The sequence below is a fragment of the Psilocybe cubensis genome, chromosome 5 (genome assembly GCF_017499595.1).
Source record: "Psilocybe cubensis strain MGC-MH-2018 chromosome 5, whole genome shotgun sequence".
Classification (NCBI taxonomy): Eukaryota; Fungi; Basidiomycota; class Agaricomycetes; order Agaricales; family Agrocybaceae; genus Psilocybe; species Psilocybe cubensis.
Window position 1 is genome coordinate 3,045,149 of NC_063003.1, and position 23,159 is coordinate 3,068,307.

Here is a 23,159-nt window from a genome sequence, read left to right on the forward strand (position 1 = left end):
GTGGACTTCTCGCATCTCGTGAGTATAGCATGAGTAAATCCATGTAAATGCCACAGTAAAACAACACCCACGCGGATCGATAACAATTATCTCGGACATGCCCGGGTTGTTCACTGTATGAGGTACAATAAGCTGAGCTTGAAATACCTGACGTAGTCGAACCAAAACGTGCAATCCCCTTCAACACGCGGGTCGTGATCGTGTGGTGAAAAACGTCTTGCAATCCTAATGCCGCACGCGACGCAATGTTATAGGCCCGTCGCTGATGAAGCACTCCCAGGCAGGTTGATAACGGACCTCAAAAGGTAAGCTGTTAGAACCGGTATACGATGACAGCGGAGCCTATATTCTTAGTCGAGGCTGTAGATTCGGAGAAAGGTATGAGCTACGATGCACCGTGAAGAGTCTGTAGGAAAAATTGGTGTTCGAAGCCGTGCCACGCAGAGTGCTATTGAACGGCGCGCCGTAGTAACTCATCCCATCTGACTGTGAGCTTTGACTTGGTTTCCATGCACCTTCGTAAAGCTACAAGCTCTTGTATGGCAACGTTAAAAAATGGGGCGGAGGAAAGCGTGCAGTCGGTGTACTTACGCTATTTCTTACAAATCAGTTTTTCAATGTCCGATGCCGCCACGGGCAACGAACTTCGAAGTGTGTCGATCCGTTTAAAGCTTGCTAAAACCGTCGTTATACAGTTATATTTTTTAAAACAAAAACAAAAGAAATGCCGCCGCTGCAATCAAGAGTCGTCCCTACACCTCTCATTTACAAATTGCGGTTTAATGGTCCACTCCCTGGGTTCCTCCTTCGACCTCTCACAGACCAGAAACTCTCGTACGACTTGCCGAATATAAAAAGGCTCTGGTACTACTAAACCAATATTCAGAGACTCTAGATTTTTCAACTTTTCCGGCATAGCCAATATTTTTTGTACGCCTTCCAACAACTCCTGGTAGGTTATGTCAGCGTCCTCGTAGTTCCATTGCAATGACAAGCTCTTCAGTGAGGCTGGTATAGCACACACTCCTGTGCTCAGGTCATCCACAAGACACTAGAGTGTATATTAAGTTCAGCATTCTTATAATGACTGACCGACTTACATCGAGTTCTTCATCATCAAAAGATCCTGCAACATCTACTACCAATTCCTCAAGACTTGGCAGAGTTGTAGGTATGACCCTCAGAAGATCGTCGACCAACATATCTGGAAAGCGTTTCACGCTGAATGATTTAACAGGCACAGTGGTTCCTGAAAAGGTGTCTTTGAACCAGTCAGTGATATTGGTTTCATCGAGGTCGGAGGGGCTTGGGTACAGGTGAATTTTATGCACCGGCCTCCCTTTGATTATCGCTGGTGTATAGAAATCTGGGCCGTAATAGCTCCATAGCATGGGTAGAGCGGCGGGATCCAGCCCCGCTGTCGGTCTGTCGGCCATTGCGGTTTTTTCACTGCCATCTTCCATCACAACGACCGATAACTCCTCGGTAAGTGGACAAGTGCTGAGAATGCGGTAGAGCTCATCTTGCATAGCGTCTTTTCCATATACTTCTATTTGCAGCGATTTAATCTTGCTGCATGCACCTGCGAAGAACATGGCCCTGATATCAGCATTCTTGCTATCCAAACCATCGGGGTCGAATATCGGCCAATAGGTTATATCTCTTGATGGGCGGACATTGTGATGCATAGCAAGATCCATCGAGCAGGAGAATATAACACTGTCGAGCGTGAGATCTTGGAGATTATGCAACGTGCCCAAGACAATAACAAACCGATCGTCAATCTCAACATAACTCAACGACAGCTCTTTCAACTGTGCAAATCGACCGAGGGTCCTTGTCAAAACCGGCCATGTGACTTTATGGTGCGCCGCCTGCCACCGCCGTATCCCCTCATCATCGAGATTACAACCCTCGGGATACCGGGAAAACGACGTGACGCCGGTGTAGGACAGCGTCCGGATGTACTTTGCGTACCTGCTCGCTGAAAGCTGTTCGAACTGCTCTGTCAGTTTGCTGGCCCATGCTTGGTAGTTGTGTGTGTCGGACACATCCTCGGTGATGCGTCTGGCAACGCTGACTCCGAATCTGATTTTTGACGCCTTGAAGAGGCACGGTGCAATGGCCTCGCGCAAGTGATGGCTTGCAGAGCAATATGCCTCAAGAGTGCTCTTGTCGCAGTACTGCGCTATTTCTTGGAGCACATCAAATGGAAGAGGAGGGGCGTTATTGTATCTTGGGATCAAAAACATTGTGGGAGGTTTTTAGCAAGAGGTTAGATGAGATGTGAGCGACAAGAAGCAGGAAATTTACGGAAAAAGGGGAGAAGAGGGAATTGATACTTTGATCTAATAATCCTGATCGTACCAAGTTCCTATATAGTGTGCTGAAACGACATATCGATGGTATTCATATCCGAGGTCATCAGAATATGACCATGAGAACACATGCAATCACAATCTTGGCTGCCAGGAAGCAATTGATTTGCACAGATCTTTGACCACTGTATTGAATCAGTCATCGATTTGCTATTTCCACGATATTCCAGCCAAAAAAGCCTTTAAAAAGCCTGGATAGATATACCAAAGAGGTAATTTTATGAAAATGCATGTGAATCTTGACAAATGACGTAGGAAGCACTATCGATGAATCGTCTGTCATTATGAAAGGGAGTCTCATTATGAATATGATAAGCATCAGCCAGCATTGAGATTGGCTGTATTTTATAGATTCCGAGCATTTTTGAACCGATAAATATACGCTTTTTTTGCTTCAATCAATCACGATGACGCCTCGAGCTACAACTAGGCCGAATATCAGGAGGCTCGACGAATCTCCGGGATCATAATCATACCATCCGTGCTTCTAATATATCTATCTATATTTTGAACCCTCTCTCCCAGGCTGCTGTGTATCTCTGACATCGATCGATGGGGGTGGGCTATGGGCGATGGTCAAAAGGTGTATCTGGATCCAATCCAAGCCAGCCGTGCATAACGCGAAACTGATAAGATACGATATCCTTGACGTGCCGTGCAAGGGGATAAACGAAAGCATGCAGATGCCGCCTCTGTCCACAAATTTCTGTGTCAATGCATTTATAGCATTTCATCGCTAAAAAATGCATTTACAGGAGTATGGGTATAGGTACAGATAGAGGAAACACAACGGCTGCTTTGTGGGTTATCATCAAGGTATTACATACTGAACAAGATTAAGTCATCGGCAAAAGTGACCAGACCCCCAAATGCCTTTGATGCCTTTTTAAGCAGGTCAATGTTTTGCGTGACATGTTAAGTCACACAAAAACATTTCACTAAAATTTGGAGGTGCACAAAACATTTGGAGAGCATTTGAATGCTCCACAAACATTTATGCACCTCAAAGTTCAGTACAAAATATTCCATGTACTTACATTTATCTCTTAATGATTTGTTTGCCATAAAACTTGCAGGGAACAATTGATTAAAAATAAAAACAAGGAATAAAACATTGAGTTTAACTTTTTGTTGACACAGATGATTAAAGGGCTTCAAATATGTTCAAAATGATTTAGGTACAAGAAATTTTACGGACCACACGTAATACCTATGACGCTGGCAGGTTGTTTCCAATACGACACCATTGTCATAAGAATTACATGTACGTGAGAAATTTGACTTCAAGAAATACAAATTAGCCAAATTAGAGAGGGCGTCTCCTCTGACAAATTAAATCGGAGACTGAATATCCGTTTTGAGCATAATAATCTGAGACACGCCCACGTCGCTTTCTTTCTACCCTCTCATTTCCACCACTCTGACGATGGCGCTCTCTGGTTTTACTTAACAGTGCAATGCCTCTTTCTTGGTACTTTGAGACTGGTATAGAGCTGAAAGGTAAAAGACATGCTCTTTTTTTATCACACAACCCTAACTGACTGTTTTATACCTATTCATGGCATGTTCTTCCTCTGCCTTGATTACTTCCTTCTCAAGAGTGTAGCTAATAACCAGACACCCATTCTGGTCAACTTATTGGTACGTATATGCGCATATATTTCACATATACTTGACCATGACTCATCACCAGTGTAGAACTTGTTGCGCATCAATTCGATCACGTGACTCCGTATTTTCCCAGCGCCCAGATTGTAACTAGAATCTGCTTTCTCTCAGTCATTTCTATGTAGCCTCTTTTGTTTTGAATAGCTTTCAATAATATTTTTCATTTAATTACTACATCCTATTGTGTGAATACCTGAAGTGACTGCCATGAGTAGAAATATTCAAAATATATCATTGTGTCAATATTGGGTGAACTAAAAATGTTTTTGGGGCTCTCAAAGGCAGCTTAAATGTTATCCAAATGTTTTTGGGTCTCCCAAATTTTACCGAAATGATTTGATTAAATTTAAATCTAGCTAAAACATTGGGCTTTGTAAATGATTTATAGCCTTTCAAAATTCCGAGTCTCTTGTTAGTCAATCTAAAAGGCCATTTGGGCCTTGGGGCATTTGGACGCCTCCAAATGCCTTGCCAAGGCATTTGGGGACTTGGTCACTTTTGCCGATGTCAACAACCTCAACCTCAACCTCAACCTCAACCTCAAACTCAAACTCAAACTCGAAAGGATGTATATTACTCCTAGGTTCCTCCTCCTACCTCTCCAAGAACACTCAATATCTCAATATCTTTCAAGTTCAATGTCCCAGAACTGTCGTTTTTCTTCTTCCAAGTTCTGAATTGACTGAAAAATCCCAAGACGAGCGATTGAACCTGGACCTGGAGCTGGAGCTGGGCCTGGAGCTGAACCTCGTGTCAGAACTCAAAAGCCCTTTCTTTTTCTCCGACTTTCAGAGTTCCCTTGGTATGCACTGGCACTGGCACCGTACGCTATCGAATACTGAGTATCGACGAATCACGAATCACGAATCATACGCCTCTGAATCGCCTTTACAAGGAACAGAAATAACAGTAACAACGTTACAATCCTTTCCCGTCAAACGGTCAACTCAAACCAGCGATTTATTTCTAACTTTAAGTAGCATACTATATAAACCACGTAGTAATATAATAGTTATAAACCACATCGCCTCCGTATTTAAATTTCATCGTCACTGCAATCATAGCGATCATTGACCAACACCATCACCAGCACCAGCACCAACACCATCACCAGCACAATCATAACCAGCACAATCATAACCCATAAAAAAGAGTGCATTTCGATAACCGATAACCGATAACCGACAAACTAGCAAAAATAAAAGTACATACATACATACATATACATAAGTACTACTACTATATACTATATACATATGTCGTGCGAGCCGTGGCTCGTGGAGATGCCAGTGGGCTGTGTTGTCGTAAGGCGTGGCGTGGAACGGTGTGGTGTGGAACGGTGTGGTGTGGAACGGTGTGGCGTTCGCGTGGGAGGTTAGGTGGGGGTGAAGGTGGGGGTGAAGCGCAAGGTTGAAGGTGAAGTTGATAAAAAGAGCAAAACAAAAAACTGTCAATGCGAAAAAAGTCAATGCAAAAAATGCAAAAAATGGTTGAGCAATGGTTGAGCAAAAAATGTATGGAATGAGAATGAGAATGAGGATGAGGATGAGGATGATGGATGATATATGGGATGAGGGATGAGTGAAGATTGAACCGGAACATATGCGCGATGCAGCAGTCCGAAATGTGAATGTAAGCGTGAATGTTGAATGTGAACAACCAAGAACCAAGAAAGAATATGAAATATGAAGTTTGAGAAAGAAAAAAGAAATGAAGGAAGCATCTACATAACATCTACATGTACATCACATCCACCACGAGGGTCGGCTTCGAGTCGAGTTGCGTGGGGTTCGGAGTCAAGTTGTATCGAGTCGGGTCGGCTCCAGTCACGTCGCGGTGCGGTGCGGTGCAGTGAGGTGCATCATGACGCAGCAGCCTGTGCCCATGTCTATGCCTCTATCGTGCAGGCAGAAGCACGGCGCACAAAGATCTCAAAGAAGGAGAGGTTGGACTCGATTCGGATCGAATCGGATCGGATTTTCCAGACTTCAGACTCCAGACTCCAGACTTGGATTTGGATTTGGATTGATTCGGTACCCTCGCACGCACAGTAAGATACTTCTCAGAGCCTACCGCTCATCATCAAAGTAAAAGTCGAGGACGAGGACGAGGACCAGGGGGTAGATCCCAACACCTACACAGCCGCCTGCCAATCACTCGCCAGCCCTCCAACCCACGGCGCATCCAAATTTGTATCCATCGTCAACACACTCTCCCTCTCCCTCTGTCTCTCAGTTTCGGACCCGGATCCCATAGCCTTCAGAGGCACATTGGCACCTTTAAGCCCCGGAGGACTCAACCGCATATACGCAGAAGGCGGCGTTCCAATCGTCACCGCCGCCCCCGCCGCCGCCCCCGCACCCGCTGAAGTTGAAGCCGAGGCGGGAGGGGAAGGGAACATCGACACCGAAGGTGGAGCTGAACTCGAATCAGAGGACGATAGCTCGCGCGCGTGTCCCAGTGCCTGTGCCTGCGCATGTGCCTGTCCTAATGCTATCCCCGAACCGGATAAAGCACCAGATGACCCTCCAGCACCAGCGCCGTAGCGAAGAACATGTCCATACCCAACGCCACCCCCAATCGGCTGTCCAATCTGCTGCCTCAATCCCATTCCCCGTCCCCCACTCCCACGACGCTGTTCGTCTTCGGAAATACTGGATGTTCTCACCAGTCCGCTCTGCACAGCCGCCGCTCCAGATCCAGGTGCGGATATACCAGAAAGGCGGGACACAAACGATACCCTACTCGATCCCGACGCCGACGCGGACGCGGAGGAGAGAGAAGCAGGCGAGGACCCGCTTGCGCTCCTTTTACTTGATGCAGACCCGGACCCGTGGGTGGAAGATGTGAAGTGCGAGCGCATAGAGTGTAAGGACCCGTGTTCGGATGCATGGAATGGTGCGTTGCCTGGTGGTGGGACGAGCTGTGTGAGCGTGGGGGGGAGGGAAGGTGGTTAGTATATGCGCATATACATGTAAACAAACGCAAAAGGAGAAATAAAAATAGGAAAGAAAAAAGAGATATAAACATAAACATAAACATAACCAAGCAGGCAACCCGAAAAAAGCAAACCCAACTTCCAAAAATGGCTGTGTGGACAATTCGCATCCCCATTGCGCAAGACCCCATCAAACATTCTCACCCATCCATCCATCCACCCATAGAAACAAACAAACCCCAAACCAACCAAAAACCACAAAAAAAAAATCCAAAAAAACCTCAAAGAAAAAAACTCACCAATCCAAACGTCCCCCTCCTTCCCACCTCGGCCCTCTCAGTACTCCTCCCACTCCCACTCCCGCCCTGACCTTGGCCCTGTCCCTGCGCGATACTCCTCCACCCAACTTCCGCACTCGGCGGTTCATCCTCCAGTATATCCACGTTAGGGCTACTGTCCCCTCCATATGATGTCGATCTCGATCTCGAGGCGGAGTACGGATAAGAAGAGGGATACGGATAGAGAGAGGGAGAGGAGTATGTATGGTCCAACGCATGTGCGCCCACAGCAGCGGAGACAGAGACAGACGAAGAAGACGGCACAGCCCGGATCGTACTAACCGACTCGTCAAACCCTTTTCCCATCCCTTGTAATCCCAGCCCTAATCCTAATCCAGGAGGAGGAAACATGGGCGAAGGCAACTTCGACCCGTCACTAAACGTGCTCCCCGTCGGCGTCGGCGCGTAGCCATCCTTGACGCTGTGGCTCAGACTGAATGTACTAGCAGGAACAGGCAAATCCAACACATCCACATCCACATCAGTCGATGGCCCTGTTGACGATGGATCCATATTAGGCGGCGTTTGCGCTCTTCTCTGTCCTTGCCCATATCCTTGTCCCTGTCCCTGCCCCTGCCCATACCCCTCCTGCGCTGACGCCACGTACCCAGAAGGCGCATACGGATCAGAATAAACCGGCGGCGGCTCCATAACCCCCCCAGAAGAAATCATAGTACCGGGAGAAATCAAAGGCGTAGCAGGCACAGAGCTCAACGCATCATGATACACCGACGCGCCCGTACTAGTCGCCGTACCCGTCCCGCTCTTCCCACCAACACTTTTTTCTCCTACGCTCTTCCCGCCGACGGAAAGACCGCTTACAGCGCTCGCAGCAGAGACAGGCCTCGCTCCGAAACTGTCAACCTCCCTCTGTCTCGCATGCGGATAAGGATAAGACGAAGGCGGATGCAACCCCTCCCTTCCCAAAAACGGCTCAACCCTAAAATCCTGCTCCTTCTCTCCATGTATCGGATGAAGGAACGATCGTCTCCGATGCGATCCTGATCCTGATCCTGCTGCTGGCGCAGCTGGATCAACGTCAAGATAGCCAGTCGCGGGGGGTGATGGAGGGGAAGCAGCAGAGGGAGAACCAGCAGAAGCAGAAGGACGACCAGAATCAAAGCTCCTATTAAACCACCTCGCCCCAATCCCGCCTAGTCCACCGAGTCCAAGGGCGCCTAAAAACCTCTGCCCCGAGCTCGGGCGCGCTCTCACACCTCCCTCTCCCTCTCCCTCTCCTTCCCCCACCCCTTCGTCCTTCTCATCAGCATAAGAATAGGTATACCCCTGCCCGTACTCCTCATCTCGCACAGCAGCAGCAGCAGCAGAAGGAGATTGATATTGACCCTGCGAGATAGACACAGACCTCGGTCCTAAATCTTCAACCTTTACACGACGCGCAGTGAGCAACATCGCCGCCTCAGCCTCCTGTTCATGCTCGTGCTCGTGGTCCGGACCAAGCGAACTCTTATTCGACCCCTTCGTCTTCAACCCCGGTATACCAGAGACGTGCGGGGAAGTGTGGGCTATACCAACAGGCGTATACGCCCCCCTCGACCCCGCCGATCCAACGAGGCGCGGAGGCGCATTCACCGCAGCATCCACATCCATATCGTCGCCGGTTGGATCAGGAGAATAAGCGTACGGGCCTTCGTATGTATACCCCTCGCCCTCCCCTTGGACGGGGCTTGGAGCAGAACCGCGAGCGGGACCAGAGCCAGCAACCACAAACTGGTCCGCGCCCTCGGGCAACACACTCTCCCTCCCAATCCTATCCATATCCTCATTCGTCAGCCGCGTCCTCCCTCCTCCTCCTCCTCCTCCTCCTCCGTGTGTTGACGTGGTACCAGTATTATCATGTGCCGCCTCAACCCCCATACCGATGCCCATAGCAATAGGCAAATACCCCAACGAAGGCCGATCAAGCAACTCCCCAAACCCCGACGCATTCGAATTAGTCGATCCAGACGAATTCGAATTGTTCGTTCCCGCCAATGCGGGTGCGGGTGCGAGTGCGGCGGGTACAGGAGGTGGAGGGACACGGTTTGAATGGGAGTTGGAGTGGGTGCGGGATGTGGATACGGGTGCGCTGGGGCGCTGTGTCATCACCCCTCCAGCAGCAGCACCAGCACCAGCACCAGCGGCAGCAGAAGAAGAAGAAGAAGAACCGACAGCAGCAGCAGTCCAAGGCGTATTGGCGAGCGGCGACGAAGGCGAGCGGGGAGACGTCGGACTCCGTCCCCTACTCGCACTCGCACGACCGCCACTCCCGCGGCTACTCCTCGTCAAGAACGGATCGGCTTCTTCACCACTATGCCTGGGACTCCCTTCACCCGGCACTCTCCCCCCTCCCCCTCCCCCACTCCCAGAACCACCACCACTAGGAACAACAAAATAATCATCCTGTCCCAACTCCATAAACCCTCCCCTCCCTCCCCCTCCACCAGGCGAAGTACCATTCCGCCTGCGATTGCGCCGTCCTTTAAGACACAGGAACAGGAATAGCGCAAGGACAAAGAGGAAGATGAGGCCTAGGATGGAGGCGACGATGATGCCTACTAGCTGGCCGCGCGAGAGGTGGGATGAGCCGAGGGGCGCGGGGGGTGCGGATATGGTTGTGGTTGGTGCGGAGGGGGTGGAGAATGTGTCTGTTGTTGTGAGTGGTGGTGTTGAGGAGGAGGAGGAGGAGGATGAAGAAGAAGAAGAAGAAGATGATGATGATGATGTTAGTGATGTTACAGATGATGCAGATGATAAAATTGAAGTAGATGAAGCGGATGTAGATGAAGCAGGTGTCGCAGCGGATGTCGATGTCGATGAAGATAGCGTTACAGAAACAGAAACAGAAACAGAAGAGGTTATCGCAGATACAGAAGAAGAAGAGGGTGTCGCAGTAGTATCAGTCACAGTCGTAATAGAAGCGTTAGTAGTAGTAGCAGGAGGTATCGCAGCGGTCGTCGTTCCCGTTCCCGTAGCAGTAGCAGTAGCAGCGCCAGGAAGAATGATCGTCGCAGGCTCCGTCGACCCTCCAAACACGTACAACGAGCCAAGTGGGATCTGTGCACAAAGCCATTCAGCGTCAGCGTCAATATTATTATCATAGGTTATGGAGGGAACGTACGCTAGGCCCGAGATAGGTAGGCGGGATATACTCAATGACGGTGTTCGTGGCGATTGGCACGCCTGCTGCGTCTGTCACGATCACTGGCGAAGGGGAGAGCCACGGAGGGAACTGTTGTGATGGTTGACTCATTTTTTTTGTGATTTTATTTTTGTGAATTTAGTTGCTTTTTTTTTGGGTTTGTTGGGTTAATGCTGGTGGGTGATTGATTCGTTAGTAGTGAGCGTGGTGGTGATTTGCTGCGTTTGCGTTTGCGTTATTGCGTTGCGTTTGGTGTGGTACGGTGTAGTGTGAAATGAGATGAAATGGTGGCACGGTGTGGTGTCTGTGGCACATTGGGATGTGGCATCAGCATCATCATCAACAAAGACACAAACCCGAACCGAACAGAACAGCACAGAGCAGCACAGAACAGCACATAACAGAACAGAACAGAACAGAGCAGAACAGAGCAGGGAACATACGCACTCGTCAGTCCTACTAGTCTCAAGCGGGAGCGGGTGATATCCTGTGATATCAAAGAAAGATAAAAGCGTGGGGTTCTCGGGGGTGTAGAATATGAGTAGAAAAGACGTAGTAGGAAAGACGGAGGAGGAGGAGAGAGGGTGAGGAGAACGGGTGAAGAGAGAGAGAAAGGGAGAAAGAAGGTGGGAAGACTTGGGAGGGTTCGTGCGTGAATGTCCTTTCTGGGACGCGTTTCGCAAAGTCGAACCAACACCACGTGATCCTCCCATCCATCACCGCTGCGTGCCACCATCAGTGCGGGTGTTGCCTTTTGGGGTTAATATGGTGATGGATGGCTTATTTTGGTGTGATGAACCATTTTGGTGTGATGGGCTGTTGGTGGGCTGGGCTCTGGGCTCTGGGTTCGGGTGATGTTCTGACGGGAGGAGAGGAGGAGAGCTGAGGACGCTCAATGTGTGAAGTGTGATTTTGGGCTTCGGCATATTGGTGATCTGCTTTTTCTCAGTACCTGTCAGCTTCAGGACTAGGACTAGTCAAAGGTCCCGGTCAACTTCTGCATACCATGTTCAAGCATTCAGTTCTCGGAGAAACTGTACGTATCTATGAAGTTGAATACACATGTTCATTCAAGTCATTGTCCTTCTCCCGAGAGAGTGTGTGTGCGTGTGTCAAACTTCGTTATCTTTATCTTTGACCTTATCTTTATCCTTATCTCTTTCCTTGCCTCCAATCAATCTTAGTCGTTACTCTCACCGCCTATTTCTCACTGCTCGTTGCTCACTGCTCACCGCCTATTTCTCACCGCTCATCACTCATCGTTCACCGCTCATCGCTCACCGCCTATTTCTCACCGCTCACCGCCCATGATCATCGCTCATCGCTCATCGCCTATTACTCACCGCTCACCGCCCATGATGATCATCATCGCCAACCATCCACATCCACATCCATTTCTATTTCCATTGAAAACGCAGCCACTTGATCTCAATACAGAAATAACACAGAAATAACACCGTCAAAACGAAATTGAAATTGAAAATGAAAATGAAAATGAAAATGAAAGCAGGAATGAGAGCAGCAAAGTGAATGGGGTATCCGTGTGCGTTTGTACGTGTGTACGTGTACGTGCGTCTGCCTTTGTGCATGTGCATGTGAGTGTACGTGCGTGCGTGTGTACGTGTGTGTGCGTGTATTAGTTCCTTAAGGGATTAAGCACCAGATTGGAAGATGGGAAGGGAAGGGAGGGGAAGGAGGATAAAACGGAAAACCCGGACACGGACAAAAGAAAAACACGTACAAAAGGAACACACGTACAAAAGGAACACACGTACAAAAAGAAAACACATAGAAAGGATATACTGAGAGAAAGAAAGCACAGATGAAGAAGAAACGAGCGACCAAAAAAAGACGGATAAAGAGAAAATAACGCAGTAGGAATTAGATCAGTCTATAAAATCTCGTTTGCTCAGCGCTCATTGACATCACTTAACGCTCAAATCACCGCGCCGAGAACTCTGAATCAGAATCAGAGTCCAGCTTCCAGCATCCACCTTCCAGTTTGTTGTGGTTGCAGTGATACAAAGTAATTGACTCGGAGTATAATAGGTTATGGATGTGGATGTGGATGTGGATGTGGATGTGATTGTATTGCAAAGTAAACCAACAATCCAAATATCCAACACTACACACTCTCAAATATCACAAACTTAAAAACAGCAGTCTGTCTGAGTCTAGACCATATAAACGCACCAAAGGGCCTAAACGAGTCCATCACAATAACCGGGATGTATTGTATTGAACACACAAGGAAGGAAAAAAGGAACGAACAAACGAGCGATGTATCAATGTGATTCTCATCATGCCATTCAAGCTTGGACAGGTCCCGGGATCGTTGCATTTGATCATGACATTACTACTATATTAGTATGCCCTTGAACATGATTTGCGATTCGTGATTCCCTGTGGTATTGGATGACAAGGACAAGGATAAGGATAAGGATAAGACAAGGTTCAAAATAGAGAGAGAAAGAGAAAGATGGATAGAGGTAACTGGTGTGGGTGGATTGTACGACTATGTTGATCCCGGGCCGTAGATCCGTCATGTCTCCTGATAGTGGGGCCTAGTTTTACTGTGAGCACAAGTACTAAGTACTAAGTACTAAGGCGTCATTGTGATCGAAACAAAATAAACGTATATCTTTTACCGATTCAAAGATGCTCGGAATCTAAAATTATAAAATACAACCAGCCCTAATTGCAGTGTTAGTGCTAGTGCCAGTGCCAGTGCCAGGGCTGATGCTTATCGCAATGATTCCCTCTAATTTCACAAAGACATACAGTCACTTCATCGATAGTGGATAGTGGATAGTGCTTCCTAAGTACATCATTTGTCAAAATTCACGTTCCTTTTTGGTATGTCTATCCAGGCTTTTTGGCTGGAATCTCATGCCAGAAATAGAGAATCGATGAATAATTGAATATAGTGGATAAAGGTCCGTGCAAATCAGTCGCTTTTGGGCAGCCAAGATTGTGATTGCGTGTGTTTTTATGGGGTCATATTCTGAGGACCTCGGATATGAATACCATCGATATGTCAATTCAACACACTATATAGGAATTTGGCATGATGGGGATTATTAGATCAAAGTATCAATTCCCTTTCCGTAAATTTCCTGCTTCTTGTCGCTCACATCTAACCTCTTGCTAAAGACCTCGAGCAATGTCTTTGATCCCAAGATGCAATAACGCCCCCCCTCTTCCATTTGACGTGCTCCAAGAAATAGCGCAGTACTGCGACAAGAGCACTCTCAAGGCATACTGCTCTGCAAGCCATCACTTGCGCGAGGCCGTCGCACCGTGCCTCTTCAAGGCGTCAAAAATCGGATTCGGAGTCAGCGTTGCCAGACGCGTCACCGAAAACGTGTCCGACACGCACAACTACCAAGCATGGGCCAGCAAACTGACAGACCAATTCGCACAGCTTTCAGCGAGCAGATACGCACAGTACATCCGGACGCTGTCCTACACCGGCGTCACGTCGTTTTCCCGGTATTCAGAGGGTTGTAATCTCGATGATGAGGGGATACGGCGGTGGCAGGCGGCGCACCATAAAGCCACATGGCCGGTTTTGACGAGGACCCTCGGTCGATTTGCACAGTTGAAAGAGCTGTCGCTGGGTTATGTTGAGATTGACGATCGGTTTATTATTGTCATGGGCACGTTGCATAATCTCCAAGATCTCTCGCTCTGTAAACGGATCGACACACTTCGAAGTTCGTTGCCCGTGGCGGCATCGGACTTTGAAAAACTGATTTATAAGAAATCGCGTAGTACACCGACTGCACCTTGCTTTCCTCCGCCCCATTTTTTAACGTTGCCATAAAAGAGCTTGTAGCTTTACGAAGGTGCATGGAAACCAAGTCAAAGCTCACATTCCGATGGGATGAGTTACTACGGCACGCCGTTCAATAGCACTCTGCATGGCACGGCTTCGACCACGAATTTTTCCTACACACTCTTCACGGTGCGTCGTAGGTCATACCTTTCTCTGAATCTACAGCCTCGACCAACGAAATAGGCTTTGCAGTCATCGTATACGGGTCCCGACAGCTTACCTTTTGAGGTCCGTTATCAACCTGCCTGGGAGTGCTCATCAGCGACGGGCCCATAACATCCGCGCGTTGTGTGCGGCATCAGGATTGCAAGACGCTTCAGACCACACGACCACGACCCGCGTGTTGAAGACAATCACACGTTCTGGTTCGACTATGTCAGGTATTTCAAGCTCAGCTTATTGTATCTCATACAGTGAACAACCCGGGCATGTCCGAGATAATTGTTATCAATCCGCTCGGGTGTTGTTTTACTGCGGCATTTACATGGATTTACTCATGCTATACTCACGAGATGCGAGAAGTCCACTATCTTGGATGATCTATGGAATCAGTAAACCATCGATAAGTCTTCTCAGGCCACTGTGTAAGGTGGTATAATTGGGAGCATGAATGTTGCATTGTATTCCGCCGCTGTTCCTTATTACACCCATTTCCTCCATCCGTCCCTTCTTCCCTTCCCAATAACACCGATTCTCTGTCTCTTGCTGCCTCGCATTTAACCTTCACGCTTTCTACGGCCCGACCAGTCGTGCAATGTCGTCAGATGCAGATCACCACTACAACACACCTACCCTCTCACCCGATATCCATCAAGAAATAGCACTGCACTGCGACAAGGAAACCCTCCAAGCGTACTGCTCCGCGAGCTACCTCCTACGCCAAGTCGTCGCGCCATTCTTCTTCAGAGCGTCGCACATCAAACTCGGCATCCAATTAAATTTTGAATCATCCGCTGCATACCACATGGCCAGTCAGCAAAACTACGAAGCGTGGGCTAGTAACTGTATCAAGAAATTCGAGCAGCTTTCGGCAAGCGGCTATGCAAAGCACGTTCGTGAGCTGTCGTACCGCGGCTTCAAAACTTTGGAAGGCCCTAAGGACGGGGTTGAGACGTGGAAGACGCAGTATCATGAAACTGCATGGGCCATTTTTAAAAAGAGCCTCAGTCGATATACGCAATTGATATCACTGCGATTAGAAGACGTTGACATTGATGATGAAGCTATCATAGTAATGGGTACCTTGCAGACCCTCCATCATCTTTATCTTACAGACAATCCTGGATTCAAATGCACGGAGGAGCTTGCTATGCACCACAACGTCCGTCCAGTACAAAGTTTGACCTACGAGCCGACGTTTGACACTGATGATGTTGAGATTGATGGTGAGCTTGGGGGAATGTTTGTTGCAGCCGCATGCAGCAATATCACGTCTCTGTACATAAAAACAGTGATAGGTGACGGCATGCAACACAACCTTTACCGCATTCTCAGCAACTGTCCGCTGCTTGAGACACTCAATATTGGATTGGGTACACAGGACGACCCCAATATGGATGAAACGGCACCGGATGGTCTTGAACGTACTGCTATGCCCAGGCTACGGGATTACAGCGGCCCAGCCTACTATGCACCTCTAGTCAAAGGCAGGCCAGTGGTTAAAATCCATGTGTACCCGTTACCTTACGACCTCGACGATACCAATGTTGCCGACTGGGTTCATAGCACCTTTTCAGGCACCACTGCAGCCGTCGAGTCCTTTACCACGCTCTTCTTCCCAGGGGACGCCATCAACACCTTTCTTGGCGCCATATCTATAACTTTGCCGAGCCTCACAGAATTGGAGATGGAAATTGATGGTGATTTTGACAATGAGGTGCTTGAGGTATGTCATCCGGCTATTGCTGGAATTTATTGTGCTAACCTGTCTTGCCGTAGTGTCTGGTGCAAGATCTTCATGAAAGAGTCTGCGTGATACCGGCATCATTGCAAACATTACGGTTATTTTGGCTGAACGAGTCTGAACTTGAACTAAACGATATCGTTGACAAAGTAGTCGAAATATTAAGGATGCCAGAACGGTTGGGGAAGTTAGAATTCTTGACCATTGGAAAGACCGATCATGATTATGTGGTATGTCAGAAGTCGAAAATGGAACCAAGGGAGTGGACGTTTACATTGAAGGCCAGAGAACGTCTAACCTCATTTTGATTCTGATTCAGAGTAATACTATAGCCCACTCCTTGTAGTTTATAACTTCATTGTCAATTTTACCTTTTTACCACCGTCTTCAAATCCTCAAATAACATGAGCCCCTATATCGCACACGAAGGCGCAAGGACCGCATATCAAGGCTCACAGTTCGATGGGATGGGGTATTGCGGCACGCCATTCAACAATACTCTGCACGTCACGGCGTCGAACAGCTGTGTTTCATTCAAACTCCATGGTGCGTCCCTATCCATGCCTGTTTTCATGTCTAAACCTTGACCAATGAGATTGGCTCTGTCGACATCATATGGGACCCAGCAGTACAACAGCACCGACTACTCGACGCCCGTCACCAACCCGTCCTGGGAGTGTTTTATTGACGGCCTTAGTGGATCCATAGTGGCGCAGCGAGGCTCAGCCGTCTTCGGGAACGACATATTCTACTATGCTTCGTTTGTCAAAGGCAGACCGGTGCATAAATCCTGTGTGAGCCCGTTGCCCACAGACATTGACAAAAGCAACGTCGTCAGCTGGGTTCAGAGCAGTTTATCGGGCATCAGAGTAACCGTGGAAATATTATACATGTATTTCCTACCAGCGGATGACGCTATCAATATTTTTTTGGGTGCTATACCTGAAATTTTTTTCAAGTCTCAGAGAATTGAAGATTAATATTAATAGAGATTTTGATGAAGATTCCCTTGATGTATGTTACCTTATTTTTTATGAACTGAACGGTTAGGGAAATTAGAAACCCTGAGCATCAGTCAACAAGGACGTGATCAGGTGGTTTGTGAGAAGTCGAATGTAGATTCCTGTCAGGGGAGTGGAAAATGAAGTGGAACTACGATATTTTTGATTTATTCGATTCTGATTTTGATTTTAATCTTGATCTAGTTTATTAACGATAACCAGAATCTTGAATTTATTCTATTTTTGTAACGGATCGAGGGTCGTGTAGGTGACAAGATAGTCCACCAGAGAGTTATAGTCATTGCTTCATCGATTTACTATCTAGAATTATGCCTGTTCTGAAGGCATACTTACCTATTCCTTCCAAATACATTCTAATCAAAGGTGCTGCTGTAGCTGTGACGATTATTTTCCGTGTAAAGCATCCCAGTATCTCTCCGAGAATCAATATCCAACGAACCAAAAGGATATCGCGGATACTGTCAAACGTAAGGGTTAATACTTGGGACAATTTAAAACTTTAATTACACCCACTGGTGGAAAAATATCTGGAGAACATATGGCAGGCAAAGGCAGCCTTTCATGAGGTGAAATGTAACCAGCGTGGCTAATGTTCAAAGCTTGGTTGTTGTCTACAGAGGTCGTAGCTCCGAAGTTGTTGTCCATTTCAGGGTATGACCAGGTCTGACTAGAGGTGGAAGAAGGTGACAACAATGAGGGAAAAGAGGACGAGGTAGAGGAGTGACGCGGATGGAGGTTCATTGGGCCCTCAGATACTTTGGCTTTCTTGCCTTTTCTACTTTCCCCTTTAGATCTCTTTGTCGCCCTCTTCTTCTTTAACTCGTACCGTACGTCAATAAGCCAATAACCGCCATGATGAGCCGATTCAGGGTCCTTTCGGAACATACCAAACAGGCTGAGAGTATGTCTGATACTTGTCTACATTATTAAATGAGTCAAATAAAGCTAGCTATACATAAGACCACATACCCTAAAAGCACCATGATTAATCAAATCTAAAATTGGAAACCTCTTTAGGACAGCTTTATAGATGTCCGTAACCTTTGCTCTATGGTTTGGAGCGGCCCAAATTGCCAGGCTCGCCAACGCCACTGTGGGCAACTCTTTTGGGCGTTTCCACGCATTTTTTGGAATATTGGGGAGTGAATCAAGATTTAAGGGCATATCAGGTGGAATACCAAAGATTCCACGGAGGTAATCCTCTGTTTCATCGTCAAATGGCAGTCCAACGGTAGTGTATCGGGAATGGTGAATGTCAGGGATAATCGCTCTGCCGTGTGCTGAGGGCGAAGGCTCGCTTAATTGTGGACTGACACCTCCGGAGTCGGAGCAGTCTTGTTGTTTGTCGCAAACGAAACTTGGATTATCGATCTCATATGTGGGAATGCCTGGTTGAAAAATGTCGGGTCTCTCCTCGCCGAAATATGTTCGAATGGTCGGAGCATTCAGACATAAATGATTATCCTGGAGACAAAAAGGACACTGTTGTCATAATATTAAACAATAACGAGCATAGTACTCACTAATGATGATGTGTATGCGTAACCTTAAGCGGTAATATGATTATCGATAGTTCCAGTATCGAAAGAAAATATCTTACTTTCTCCCTCTGCAGACGGGATATAAAAATTGAACTCTGTGGAATGGGGCGCATCGTTCAAAAAAAATCCATCATACTGGCCAGAAAAGATGGGGTCTTGGGAGAATAACTGCGACTGCTCGGTGGGAATATAATCCTGCGTAGTATAGTTTTGTTGAAAGTAATTCTCCATCTTGATAAAAAGGCCATTGCATTGCCAAATGGTGGGCAGTGGGCGGGACAGAGGGAGATTTCATAGAGCAGCATAGTCAAAAAGAATTCCAACAAAAATTTGATTAGCGACCGTCTTATGGCAGAGCATAATAAAAGAATGTCATCAAGTACCTTCAAAATAGGCAAAAAATGTCGTGAACCACACAGATATAATGATGTACTGCGTCAAAAAGTAGAGGTTATGATGAAAAGAAGTACACGTGCTTGATCAGAGACGAGTCTATGATGCCTTTGCTGTAGAAATATTGCTGGAGATACAGGCTTTTATACTACTACGATACGGTCAAGCTCTCCAGAAATGTCAGACACGCGACCTTCCTAGTATGGTATATCTACCATCGAATTTCTGACGATTGGTACTTCCTTTGGGCCAATTTGGCTCGGGATTGGACCGAGCCTACTTTTTCCGGAGGCAATAGTCAACTCTGCGGTATATCAGAGCAATGGGTGGACGAAAAAGGATATATCTGAAACGAATGACTTGCTATATTCGGTATCTTTCTCTGGAATATCATAAAAGGTCTAATGTTACGATTGGCACAGACATGGTTTTTTTGGAGCCTCCGTCCCGGATGTACCGGATTGGCAGAGCTCCACTTTACCTCAAGGCATGAGTCCTTGAGTTCTCGCATTTTCCCTCCCGTCTTTCTTCGCGCTCCTACCCTTAATACGAGTTTGTCAAAAAGTTGCTTCAATTTACACGTTCTATATTGAAGAAAATGTCGAGGATACTGCATAGCACAACCATAGTAATTAAACGTCCGGATCCGCGCTTTCCATATCTATACAGTCGTTTATTCTGCACATATTATCTACCGTCGCTCCATCGCAAATGACATTGATCAGGAGCCGTACGCGGCCACGGAGAATAGTCATTGGCTCATGGCCAATCCAACTACAATATGACACTAGACCATGAGATAAGAAGAATCTTTCATGATCTTATCGTGCTGGATCGACCTCGTGTTATGGGATCCGAGTCGAGGTGGCTTTATTTCACAGGCAGCACGGGTTTTCGACAAGCCGTGAGCGTCATTTTGCACGAAGTCGCACTGCTTATGTCATATTTTCCCATGATGGCAGTGTAGCCGCGGGTGCACACAGTTGACCCTCGTTTTCGCATTGCATTGTAAGCATTGCATTGTAATATCAAGGCACCAGAAAGCAAGCTTTACCTATGAGTTATCTGTAACCCCTTTAAAACCAATTTTACGTAGCTCAATAAAAATACCAAAACAACTCTATCATATCACGCACTTTCTAACGGCACACGCAACTACGATTACCGTCCACGCACGAGCATACCCAAGTCGAACCGCGGATCGACAAACATATCGAACGCAAGAAGGGGGTCGATCATATACGGCACCGAATACGAGAACACGGTGAGCGTCCATAGGAAGCCTATGACGCGCAGCCAAAGCGCGGGAGCCGGGTCCCCCTGGGCAGGGTGATCTTTAAAGCCGTTGGTATGTTCCTTGCCGTTGCCGTTGCCGTTCACGCCGTTGATAGCCTTGCCATTTCTTGCGCTCCCATTTCTAACTGGGTCCGCTCGCTTATCTACCTTTGACTTTTGACTATCCTTCGCCCCACCCACGTACACCCGCATCCACACCTTCTCAGCAATAACTTCTATACTGACACCCAAGCCTTGCAGGCAGAAGAAAGTGAGCGTGCCGTACCCTGGGTAGCCGAGCAGCATCCACTCGCCCCCAATGTGTAGAATGCCGGAGAAGACAAAGGCCATTGGCACGAGGAGTAGCTTGGAGAGGGTCTGCAGAGGGGAATTAGATGAGGGCGAGGAAGTGGGTTTGGAAGTGCCTGATGTCAGACGGGAACGGGGAAAGGGTGGAGGGAGGCGCATAATTTTGGTTATGACGAAATGGGAGAGTGAGAGGAGAGTCTGCGTGTGTGGTGGTTAGAATGTGGTAGATTCTGGGAAGTAAGTGGATTATTACCTTTCTCAGCATCTGATGCCATACTTTTCTATTGGGCGAAAGTCATATGCACCAAGGTTTAATTTCACGCACCAGGAGATCCCGTCAAATCGAAATTGACAACCAAGAGCTAGAACAGAAGACGTACCTCCAAAATTGGCGCACACTCCACGCTTGGAAGGGTGAACCGAACAAGCTCGGCCAACGCTCTGGTGTAGAGAACCCCAGTCCAACTACCACGGCAGAAACCACGCAGCTCACGCAAAATATCCTCGACGAAGAGGCCCCTCCAAATGCAAGCGTGCCCATTACACGCCAGTGGAACGGCGCGGCAGAAAACGCGACTTTCCCTGGCGTATTAAGTGCAGGGTTGGATGCGAGGAGCACGTACGATATGAACTCTACCGCAGCGCAGAGCAAGGCGTAGAATAGACGTCTGATCACAAATGCGCGGATCGGTGTGCTTCGTGATGGTGCGGGATGGAGGAAAGCAGGCTCGTGTGCCCACCCGATGCCCCGTATGTTGGTATACAGGTAGAACGCCCACCTTATGCGTTCTTTGAGCGGCTTTTGTGTGATACGCCCTCCCGATTCCGGTTGCTCAAAGTTGACGAGCGTGTCAGGGTCGGTGAGGTACAGTGAATCGAGCGCGTTGGCAACTTGAATGAGTATTGCAGAGCCCAGTCCAAGGTCTATGATTGGGTCTCCCGTGTTGGTTTGACTAATAACGTAGAAAGCGATGGCAGATAGTGTCACGAGAAGGAAGACCTTTGTCGGGTTGCGATGTCCAGGAATACATGCGAGAAGCGCGCAGGCGGCAAAAAGGAGAATGAGGGGAACAGAAAATGGTTGTTTGGAGGTGCGTTGAGTGGCGTACATTGCTGAAGCGAGGCCACCTGGTAGTGGCGGGAAGGAAAGAGTCGATTTCTAGCATCTTCGATGATTGCATCGAACCTAAATTGAAACGAGGATGAAACCGCAGCGGCGCTTTGGTGGCGCCAAGCGCCATCAGCGTCGCCTAAATGGCTTACGGTATAGCGAACACAGCGTCTTCGGGGTGTCACGGAGGTTGGGGAATCAGGCATGTGTTCAAAATTGAACGCGTTTACCGGAGAGCACGAAACAGACATTTGGGGTGTTGTATCTAGGAGTTCAGGCTGGGTAGACAAGTAGTAGGGTTTGGGTGATGGAGAGGGCAACGACTAAAAACCCGCTTCCTCTTCAGGGTCTAGGCGACTGATGGAAGTGGGGAGGAGTGATGTTGAACACCATTGACCTGAGCAAGTACAAGGCTCAAAACCTAATAATTAGTTGGGTGTAAATAGGGACACCATCAACTCGGAAACAGCCATTTTGCCTCATTTTGCAGAAACGGCACAACCTGTTCTATTTCAACATGATAAAAATATGACTGCATTGAGATACAGCCTGATTGTCATGGAGATTATGGATTATGAGGTAGGATTGGGGGGGACGACGAAGAAGAAGAGCATTGTGAATGATTGGACTGACTGGTGTTGAATTTTAAGAGCATGTATTCGCAACAGTGAGTATGCTTTTAAATGAAAAAATCAAAGGGCCAATAGATTGTCGGGTTTGCGTTGTTTTCTTTCTGGCTTGGATTTGATTTGTGGTTAAACATATTTTGGTTCCAAAGCGCTGCCAATTTATTTTATGCATGACAAATTACTTTCTTCCAACAATGTTGATACTGAGCGAAGTCAGCTGTAGGGTTTCCCTTACGATTAAAGGAAGAAAATGGAGCCTCGTGGATAATTTTCTGCAGCTTGATTTAAAGGTATCTATCGGATGATTGGTGAATACTTTTTTTACGAGAAACGCGCGATGATCTATCAGCCCTCTCGCTGCAATAAATTATTTACTCTACATCGTGCAAGCACAGTTGAAACCATGGGTCGCGAATCTCTTTGAGGAACACCCAATGACCATACAGGTTAATTAACAGTTATCCAGACTGGCATGCGGATAATATAAAAGAATACCAAAAAAACCGTCAGAAGTTATGTTTTTAAGTACTCATGACAGTCAGGGCAAGTTTGATTTCACAATTGTTATCTAATCTTATCTGTCACGTTCGCGTTACTCAACAAATGTCACCTATCCACAAAGGTTGCCCAAGGGTTAGCCAACGCCTCTGAAGTTCTAATTCAACATCCACCTG

The 23,159-nt window shown here is 47.4% G+C and overlaps 6 protein-coding genes across 6 annotated transcripts; 2 read left to right on the plus strand and 4 right to left on the minus strand.

Annotated features, from left to right (window-relative positions):
* Positions 1–592: 592 nt before the first annotated feature.
* JR316_0006417 (uncharacterized protein) lies at positions 593–2,252 on the minus strand (the record flags this gene model as incomplete). The annotated part of the gene is made up of 3 exons (XM_047892163.1): positions 593–675; positions 877–1,051; positions 1,101–2,252. The coding sequence occupies 3 exons, from the start codon at positions 2,250–2,252 to the stop codon at positions 593–595; spliced, it is 1,410 nt and encodes a 469-aa protein (XP_047749512.1).
* Positions 2,253–6,180: 3,928 nt separating this feature from the next.
* On the minus strand, positions 6,181–10,575 carry JR316_0006418 (uncharacterized protein; the record flags this gene model as incomplete). Its single annotated transcript, XM_047892164.1, has 3 exons — positions 6,181–6,969; positions 7,284–10,379; positions 10,444–10,575. 3 exons carry the CDS (start codon positions 10,573–10,575, stop codon positions 6,181–6,183), a joined length of 4,017 nt encoding a protein of 1,338 aa, XP_047749513.1.
* A 3,052-nt stretch (positions 10,576–13,627) lies between these two features.
* Positions 13,628–14,238, plus strand: JR316_0006419 (uncharacterized protein; the record flags this gene model as incomplete). The annotated part of the gene is made up of 2 exons (XM_047892165.1): positions 13,628–14,180; positions 14,228–14,238. The coding sequence occupies 2 exons, from the start codon at positions 13,628–13,630 to the stop codon at positions 14,236–14,238; spliced, it is 564 nt and encodes a 187-aa protein (XP_047749514.1).
* Positions 14,239–15,056: 818 nt separating this feature from the next.
* JR316_0006420 (uncharacterized protein) lies at positions 15,057–16,551 on the plus strand (the record flags this gene model as incomplete). The annotated part of the gene is made up of 3 exons (XM_047892166.1): positions 15,057–16,187; positions 16,241–16,435; positions 16,525–16,551. The coding sequence occupies 3 exons, from the start codon at positions 15,057–15,059 to the stop codon at positions 16,549–16,551; spliced, it is 1,353 nt and encodes a 450-aa protein (XP_047749515.1).
* A 1,322-nt stretch (positions 16,552–17,873) lies between these two features.
* Positions 17,874–18,999, minus strand: JR316_0006421 (uncharacterized protein; the record flags this gene model as incomplete). Its single annotated transcript, XM_047892167.1, has 5 exons — positions 17,874–17,894; positions 17,984–18,145; positions 18,197–18,691; positions 18,751–18,773; positions 18,828–18,999. 5 exons carry the CDS (start codon positions 18,997–18,999, stop codon positions 17,874–17,876), a joined length of 873 nt encoding a protein of 290 aa, XP_047749516.1.
* A 1,323-nt stretch (positions 19,000–20,322) lies between these two features.
* On the minus strand, positions 20,323–21,856 carry JR316_0006422 (O-Mevalon transferase yanI; the record flags this gene model as incomplete). The annotated part of the gene is made up of 3 exons (XM_047892168.1): positions 20,323–20,861; positions 20,999–21,021; positions 21,126–21,856. The coding sequence occupies 3 exons, from the start codon at positions 21,854–21,856 to the stop codon at positions 20,323–20,325; spliced, it is 1,293 nt and encodes a 430-aa protein (XP_047749517.1).
* Between the last annotated feature and the right edge of the window lie 1,303 nt (positions 21,857–23,159).